The 9,197-nt window shown below is 37.4% G+C and overlaps 1 protein-coding gene across 1 annotated transcript; it reads left to right on the plus strand.

Moving 5' to 3' along the window:
* Positions 1 to 8,352: 8,352 nt before the first annotated feature.
* LOC137726894 (organ-specific protein S2) lies at positions 8,353 to 8,979 on the plus strand. Its single transcript, XM_088694818.1, has 2 exons — positions 8,353 to 8,511; positions 8,621 to 8,979. The coding sequence occupies exons 1-2, from the start codon at positions 8,461 to 8,463 to the stop codon at positions 8,894 to 8,896; spliced, it is 327 nt and encodes a 108-aa protein (XP_088550944.1). The 5' UTR covers positions 8,353 to 8,460; the 3' UTR covers positions 8,897 to 8,979.
* Positions 8,980 to 9,197: the final 218 nt, after the last annotated feature.

The following is a 9,197-nucleotide window of genomic DNA, read 5'->3' on the forward strand; positions in this document are numbered from 1 at the left end:
GATCACATTTAGTCTCGTGGATCGCCGCGGTCCCATTTCTTGAATATTGGAATTTTTAGTTGTGGAATTTTCTAAATTTCTAACCATTGTATTTATCTTTTACGTTTTATCAAAGAATTTTTGCAAATAAAAAATTCTAATAATAAAAACGTACGAGAAATCTACAAATGGACAAGAAAATAGAAAACCTTGAAAGCGAGAGTCTTCTACAAGTGTGGGACTCAACTCTCAATGAAAGCACCAATTTGTGGATGCAAATTTTCGCCTTCTCCTATTTTGACAAAATTGCACCTACAAAACAATCAACACCTTTGGTCAAGGCCAAGAGCCTTATGCGCCCACGATGAATGGGGGTCAGGGCTTTGGCCGAAGAATCTCCGATGCCAAAGTTAGAATTTAGAGAGAAAAGTGTTTAGAGAATTTTTGGGAGTTTTTGCAAGAGTGTGTAACCTCCATTTTTAGACAAAATGGGGTCCAATTTACAGAGCATGGTGGGCCTTCTTTGGGAGAGAGAGTGGCCGGCCTTTGGGTGTTTTTTGGGGTGTAATGGGAGAGTTATTTGGCATTAATGGATTAATTAGGTAATAAATCCATTAATTGGCCAATTAACTCAATTTATATGGAATGTTTTGAAGGTTATTGAGTAAATACCTTGTAGGAAATATAAGATGAGGATGGATGAAATCATTTTGAATTTGTTACCTATTTTGGGCACTTTTGGCTTGGTTGAGGGATGTTTGGCCGCTGCTTGCACGTAGAAAACCGGGTGTGCCTCGAGGGTAATTTTATCCTTTTAACCCAAAAATTCACGTGTCGCCTCTTGATTATTTTTGGCTCCACACTAAGCTTGTTAATCTAAGCCACCAGTATGGAGAAGGCAACTTGTAGACAACAGCTACATGTGTCACCAACGTGTAGTAGCATCAACCAATACTATAAAGTATCTAAATGGTCTGTAAGGTGGTTGAATTAGTCCACAAATGTCCCCTTGAATCCTTTGTAGAAAAGATAGAGGGTGCTAAGGCATGGTATACTTCTAGGTATGATGTCTTTACTTCTAGTAAGAGGATGCCTAAAATGGCACATCATGGATCATCCTAGATATCCCAAATGTACATCTATAGTGAAAATTTCTTTGGAATCTCAAGCTTTTGGTCGGCCACATAGTAGGCCTAAATTGGTGTAATCCACTTATTAAGCGTTCCATTTTCTCTAGAACGCGCTTCTGGCTATATTCGTAGGAAGTGAAATATGGTAATATGCGAAGGAATTTTACTCTATTTTCTACATTGGTTTCAATATGGTAATAATGCTGTCGAATATCCTTAAAGCTCAAAAGGCATTCTTCCAGAATGAAGTGAGTACAAGGCTTCCCTTTATGGTAAAATTAGTCCCATTAGACAATATAGGGCAATGCCATGCCCCACAATCAGGATGGATAAGCCTGAAATGTTGTCAGGGGGTGATTAGGTATTAGGTACAAAGTTAGCATAAAACTAGACGGCTAACTTCCCCCCAAAACATACCTAAGCATGAGTTAACTGTATTAGTTACATGTGATAATTTTCGTTAATTAACTCTTATTCGAGAATAATAGCGACATCTAAACACCAATATTAAATCTGAGAACAAAAGAAATTGTTCACAAAGTAAACCAAAATGTACTTGTAGGTTCGGCCAATATGGCCTTCCATGTCAAGTTTCACTTGCCAAATGTGTTAGGTAGGGCAAAATTAGTCGTACAGATTGACTTCGAGAATGGTACTCCATAACAAAATTGGTAAAGGCACAGACAAGTGCAGAACCAATGATCTATTTCATCAAAATTGAATTAGATTATGCAGGGTTGAGGTTCTGGAATACTAGTCCTTATTCTTGAAGTTTTAGGTCTTCGGTGCTAAGGATCATGCTTCGTGCGTGATACCACCTCTTGGCAGACCTTGATTCTACCATATTTTGTAAAACAAACTCGAAATGAGATTGTGAGAGAGAGACAGACATACCCAAACTTGGTTCAGTAAGCTCCAACTGAAGCTGGAGGAGCCTATTCGGTAAGCTTCTACTGAAGTAGAGCAATATTGTTCGGTGCACCTATGCCGAAGCAGAGCATGCCTTTCGGTGCATCCCTGCTAAAGCAGGGCATCTCCATTCGGTAGACTTCAGCTGAAACTAATCTATACCGTTGGGTACTTCCACATGCTGAATTGTTGCGGTACCTTTCTCTCACAAGTGTGGTAGTAATTAGATCCGAGAATTTGGCAACTTTTGCTCTCTATATTGCTACTTTAGGAGCAATTTAGAGATATGGAAGGACGAGAAAGATTTTCGTCTAGTTGAAATTCGATCAGATATAAACTTCAGCATTGTACTTATTCATGGACATAAAGGTTTCAATCACGTTTTGCTTCGGGCAAGAATTCATCTTTGCATGATCTGGAACTATCTATAGTGAGTTAAAGAGCCATGGAGTCCTTAGCAGTGAGGTACTTCCATTTGATATGCTTCAGGCATAAGTCATCAAATAAAGATCATGAAAGAGGCTTATTCAGTTCTTCCACACTATAACTGGCTACAATGATTTCGCAACTAGTCTTAGTCAAGCGGAGTGTCACGTCTTGTATCCACATAAAGTAGTTTCTTGTTCGAAACTTACAAATTAGTGAAATTGAACTTGTTACGGTTCGACAATACACTGAATGGCGGAAACAAGAATGTGATTGGTGTTTTAGGAAATAAAATTTCCATAAACATCAACGTTAGAACATTCAAGTTCTTGGACATGGTTTGGTTCAAACGGATTTAAGAATGGAGAACTTCGAGTCTCAACATGAGTGTTGTGCGTTAAGAAACTTCAAGTTTCTATGACACTTTTCGAAAATTTTGAGTTTATGAACTTCAAGTTCATAGTACCTACAAACAAGCGCAATATATACAAGGCAAGAATATATAGCAAGAATATATAGTGATTTAATTAATTATTGGTCTTCAAGCCAATGAGAAGAATTGGGAGAAAAATATAAACCCAGTAGTGCCAAACAAGAATGTAGGCGATTAAAATTTGGTGGTCTAAAATGGACCAAAACCCATAGGGAGCATAAAAAATATGTGCCTTGAGGCCCATTCCCAAATATAGGCTAGACAAAAGGTGGTTCGAGCCAAGGGGGAAGACAGTAGGCTTTCCATGCATTGCTGGGTTGCAGCAGGCAGGCTCAAAGCAAGGGTGGAACAAAAGGCTCAAAATTGGGGGCATTGATCTTGTGTGATGTAGTGTAGGGTAAAACGAAGGCCTACTTTGGGGGCACAATCCAATGTGGTGCGCCACATGAGAGCACCATACACACGGGCTGAGCAAAACAGCTGCACTAGGCCGCTGCAAGCGAGCCCAAGAGGAAAGAAAAAAATCTTGTTTACTACGGGCCGAGTTATCAGGGCCCAATTAGCATGTGGGTGGACCAAGGAAACATCCCAGCCGCTGTTGGGTGTGCTCGTCGAAGAAGAACGTCGATGCCGCCGCTTCAAGCGGCTATGTTTTTAATCGGGAAATCTCAAGGTGAGTTCGTGATTCAATGACGACCATGATGGTGAACAGAAGTTGACGTTTAAAATCAAGAACCCTATAAAAATCAAATCGGTATTTAAAAAAAAAATCCCGATGAGATTTAAATGAATCTTAACTTAAAATCCGTCGGGAACAATCTTTAGGTCGTCGAAGACGTTGACCCATGGTGGTAGTGTGGCTGCAGGCCATACTTGGTCGTGGTTTTGGTGAGGCGACCCCATTCATGGTGTCAGGTCTGGGTACAGGCCTAAAGCGTTTGCTCCATGGCTTGGCTCACGGGTTGGCTCGACTCCAGCGGCTCAGGTTGCTAGCCTGGCATGCTGGGCTAAGCAACTCGCTCAGTGGGAGGGGTTTCTAACAAAACCCTAATATATATATACACACACACATATATATATATATATATATATATATTATTTTTCATTATCATGTTTTTATTCAATTATGCATATAATTTAATACTGATCTATATATAATTTCATGCAATATCAATTCACATAATGTTCACAATATTATGGATATAATGCTATACAATTTATGTAGAATCTAAAATTCAAAAAACGTAAAGTTGGGTCATGCATTATGGTGAATGTCTATGTTATCAGGGCTACAAAAATATCGAGATAAAAACCGTTGTTTTGGAAAAGGTCGATTGCATGAAGATATTGATGAACTGGTTTGATGCAGAAAATTATTTCTTCAATTTTGGCTTTCCATCTCCGAAGCTTGTATCACGTTCAAGAAAAAAAAATGTAAATTGAATCAATAAAAGTATATGAATTCAATAAAGTCAAAATTTAATCAATGAAAAATAATTGAAGTGTGCTGATAACGTATTGTGGCCTATATTTAACTAAGGGGTACGGCAAAGGGAAGATAGCAAGATGGAGAATAGGCTTGAGGAATTGTGTGTTAATTCCTCAGTCCTTGTGCCTTTATTTATAGTAATAAGGAGAAGAGAAACTTGCTCTCCAAGTAATACAAAGTCTATTAGGAAAGATCTTCTAGATCCCAAAGTATTCATAATCTATCTCTACTTAGGATTTACACAATCACAATATGTATTAGAACATATGTCACAACATTGTTTTATTTTTTTATGAATTCATTTTTCTCTGGACAGCCTTTTTTATTTTCTTTTAACACCTATTTTTCTTGTACTAATAGAAAGCACTGGTTATGGATTGGTTGTAGATAAGATGATTATATCTATATCAAACTGAAATTTTAAAAGTCGGCTTAGCATTTGGATTTCAATTTGTCTCTTAATTATCTACTATATGAAAACCAATAAATTATATAAGAAATGAAAGTTAAGAAACAAAAAGTAGGACGATTGTAGAAGATCCAGATTATGAACATCAAATGGTTTTGGCAGTGAAGTTCATGGTGGAGGCAGCGATGGGGTTTTATGTGTCGGCCATGAAAAAATGGGTGATTTTGATTGTGGAGGTGCTCGTTTTGATGAAGGGAGGGTGGTGGTGACTAATGGTTATGTTGCTTAGTTGTTGTTTGTTGATTGGAAAAAGCGCTGTCGTCGGAGATGGCTTGGTTGGCAGGAGACGGTGAAGGATGATATTGAAGAGAAAAAATAATTGTTTTCCTTAAGAAACAACTAAGCCATGTATGGTATAAGAGTATTTTTCTTTTAAATAAATTGATGGGTGACTAGAAACGAAATTTGAGTGTACAAAGAACCACTCTTGAAGAATCACTTGGGATTTGTATAATCATACAGATAGTCGTGATAGTAATGCCGATGGTGGGTGGTGGTGATAAAGCATGGTGTAGGTTGTGGACACAGTTGATTTGACAAAATTTCACCTACAAGAGAACAAACAATGTTAGCCTAATTGGCGAGTACACTAAAAAAGGGGGAGGTGTCTATCGAGGGTCCTTTGATGCATAAGTCAAAAAAGTAGTTTGACGGGCTAGGCAACTAAGAGGGGACTCTAAAATGTCTACATTTTGCCACCATTAGGCCGAGTATGGCCCAATGGCAAGACATATCATAGACCTGAAGCCCCTGTGGTACATTGGTAGCCTAAAGGCCTATTACCCACGGTGCAGACATATGTGAATTCCCTTGAGGTAATTTATTGTCTGCTTATAACCTCAAGGGTAAAATCATCGTAGTGAGCATATAGTTCACTTATCATTCTCCTATTAGATGTAGTTAACTTATGTCTCCACATAGGTGATAGCAGTGATGGTCAATGGTGATGATTGTAGCAGCGGTGATGATGATGGTAGGTGGAGGTGGCAAAAATAATGATGGTGGGTTGCAGTGGCGACAATTATGACGGTAGCTTGTAGGTGGCTGCAGCGACGACGGTGATTATAGTAGCTTGTAGGTTGTGGTGGCGGCATGGACGATGATGCTTATAGGTGGCGGTGGTAGTGATGGTGAGTGGTGGCAGTGACGTTGGTGATCATGATGCGTGAAGTTGGAGGTATTGATGGTGATGATGATAGTGGATGGTGGTAGTAGCGGTGGTGATATTGGTACGTGATGGTGGTGGCAATAGTAATGGTGACGATGGTAAGTGGTGGCATCTGTGATGGGAGTGTCATTAATGATCACTCATGGTGGAGTTTTTTATTTTATGTTTTGTTTTTAAAGTCACTCAAGGAAATTTGGAAATTACAACTAAAATTCCAAGTTGAGAGTTGGAAGTCTAAAATTCTAAGTTTTTTTCATGCGGAAATTTTAAATTTTATGTTTATGAATCCAAACATGAGATTTAGAGCATGTCAATTTATAAATTTTGACTTTTTTTTTAAATTCCAAATTTATTTCTTTCATCTCCGTTTGTTAATCTTTCATTGATCAAACAAAATAAAAGATAATATGTTAAGAGAGGCGAGCAAGTGTCAAATGAGTTTCTAAAAGAAAAATTGTTGCATTTGTCACATTTACATCATCATCGTGTACCTTAAAATTAAGAAATTATCGATTATTTTAACAACAACAAAATCTAGTATCCATCCCATAGATATATACTGCCTCGAATGTAAGTGAGATAGTGTGCATATACTTTCTCTTTTCTTAATCAAATTTTAACCCTATTATAATCTTCGTCTCTTGCAACTTTCTGTCCTTTCCTCTATTCAGACCCCTAATGCAACCACCTTCTCTCTCTTTTCCAAATCACACGACCAAGCCTCATTCTGCATTTCCAAAATTGCATCCTCATACGCCATTTTCAAATTCGAGGCAACCCAATCCCAATCCCAATCCCACCCCCTCCAACCCCAATTCCTTCTTTTGGTCTCCCATTTTATTTTAAAATTTTAAATAATTGTTTCATTAGTACAATGTTCTGAAGAAAATAAGTACTTGAAGGAATTGTGATAGTTGAAGAGAGATGGTGAACAAAGAAGAGAATCATATTTTCCTTTTCTTTTTTTGGTCCTTAGATATTATTTTACAAGCGGGTAAAATTGGTATCGAGTTTTTATTAAAAAATGACCACAAAGATAAAACAATGAGGTGGGTTGACGAGCACTTTGTAGATAATCGGATACACCTCATAATTTTCCACGTGTCCTTTCACTTAACCTTGGTCTTTTTTTTTTTTTTTTCAAAATTGAAAAATGAACATTTCATATGAATGATAACCACAGTTATGTGAAATGACACGTGGTAAATAATGAGGTGTATAATAAGTAACACTATAATTTATAATGATAAGCAAAAATTCACCCTAGATATATATATATATATATATATATATATATATATATATATATATATCGAAAACAAAAATTCACAATAGATAGTTCTTTTCTTTTCAAAAAAGGGGGACAACTGGTGGCAAGACACAGTTATCCACTTCTTCCAAGGGCCGAGAAGACTCACAGAGGCATTTCAGCCTCTTCCCTGGCCATAGTTAAGAAAACTTATCAGCTTAGAGCCTCGAACTCGAACCTTCCTATTTTTTTGTATTTTAGAAGCCGAAATCTATGTCCTTACCACTATGCCACTTGTTGTGGCTCACCATAGATAGTTAGATAGCCACGGTCTGCAAGGGGCCACTGGGGATAAACAAATTGGTGGTGCATACCGCAAACCCTAGTTTAATATTGTTTTTTTTTTTTTTTTTTTTATTAATTTTGACACAACATGTGTGGACGTTTGACATAAGACATTTAGCTACCAACACCCTGTCATACAAAATCTAGAACCTGTTATGTCACCCAATTAACAACCCACAATTTTAAATATAATCTTCTCAGTAATCTTGGGAGGTAATTAGTTGCGTGCTATGACCTTCAATGAACTTAATTTGATAGAATGACGCAATAAGATAATGATGAAATTAGTGCTATCACTATTAATTATCGAACACACCTCCAAGAATATAGTCCATATAAACCCACCTGGAATTCTGTTTCACAAGTCATACATGTCGGTAAGTCGGTCCCTCAGCCTATGCCTAAGTTTAAGTTGTCACGTTTATATGGTCAAAAGAGTTGAAATCTTTACTATTAAAGAACGACAATATCCGATCACTGATTTTAGATAAAAAAACGTTATATTCTAAAATCTTAAATACTTGGCACTACAGCAATATGGTTTGTAGTCAAAATCTCGATCAAACCCTGTTTCTTAGGTCATCCGTCACCTACTGTAACTTTACCTTTTCTAATGAAAATGTTTTGACCCAAAAAAAAAAAAAATTGAAAAGTCCAATGGCCACGAGAACAGTAGTATATGAAAAGGTCTTTTCATTGGAGGGTCCGAACTTTTGCTAAATTGCATTTGTGTCTCAAAATATAAACGACTAATGTGAGCTGCCTATAAAGGGTTAACGGGTCTAGTGGGAAGAGAGTTTCAGAGTAGGAAGAGCTGAGGATTTAAAATATATCGAGTTTGTGTTCTCTGAGTTGGCCAAAACATGAAGTTCTCCATCTCTTGCCTTCTGCTAATTCTGTCGTCCCTTCTCTTGGTAAGCATTTTTCATATCAATCGAATTCGTTCGTCAAATTTTAAACTAATATTACAAAGTTGATTTAATTATCAACTAATTAATCATTTTTTTCATGGAACTTATGTAGTCCCAGAACAGCTATGCAAGAAAAGACTCTGGAGGCTACTGGAAGAGTGTGATGAATGACCAGCCCATGCCAGAAGCCATTAAGGGCCTGTTTGTCCATCACGAACAAGAAGATCAAGTGCCGTCGAAAGAAAAGAGCCATTTTGTTAGGGACTTTGACATGAGGCCTAATGTTATAATATACCATGGCGCTCATCATCATCATCAGGATCAGCCTGCAGAAAAGAAGCCCTTTTTCCAGGAAACATCTTACATACAGACAGTCAACCATGGCTGAATCAGATTTAGGATGATGATGATTTTCATGTGTCGTCTATATATTAGACCAAGTTTGAAATAAAAATAGATGATCTCTCTCTCTCTCTCGCTCTCTCTCTCTCTCTCTCTCTCTCTCTCTCTCTTTCTCTCTCTCCCCTTTGTATTATATATACATATATCAGTAGCGTTGAATTTCGATAACTTTTTGTGTATCAGTTGTGCTTGGAATTTCTCCGGTTAAAATTAAGATCATGTGCTTTTAGCCATCTTGCCAAGGCATCCAGTAATTTTGTGAAGCATGCATAATTAAGAGCGGAAAC

The sequence above is a fragment of the Pyrus communis genome, chromosome 5 (genome assembly GCF_041283825.1).
Source record: "Pyrus communis isolate YQ-2024b chromosome 5, ASM4128382v1, whole genome shotgun sequence".
Taxonomy (NCBI): Eukaryota; Viridiplantae; Streptophyta; class Magnoliopsida; order Rosales; family Rosaceae; genus Pyrus; species Pyrus communis.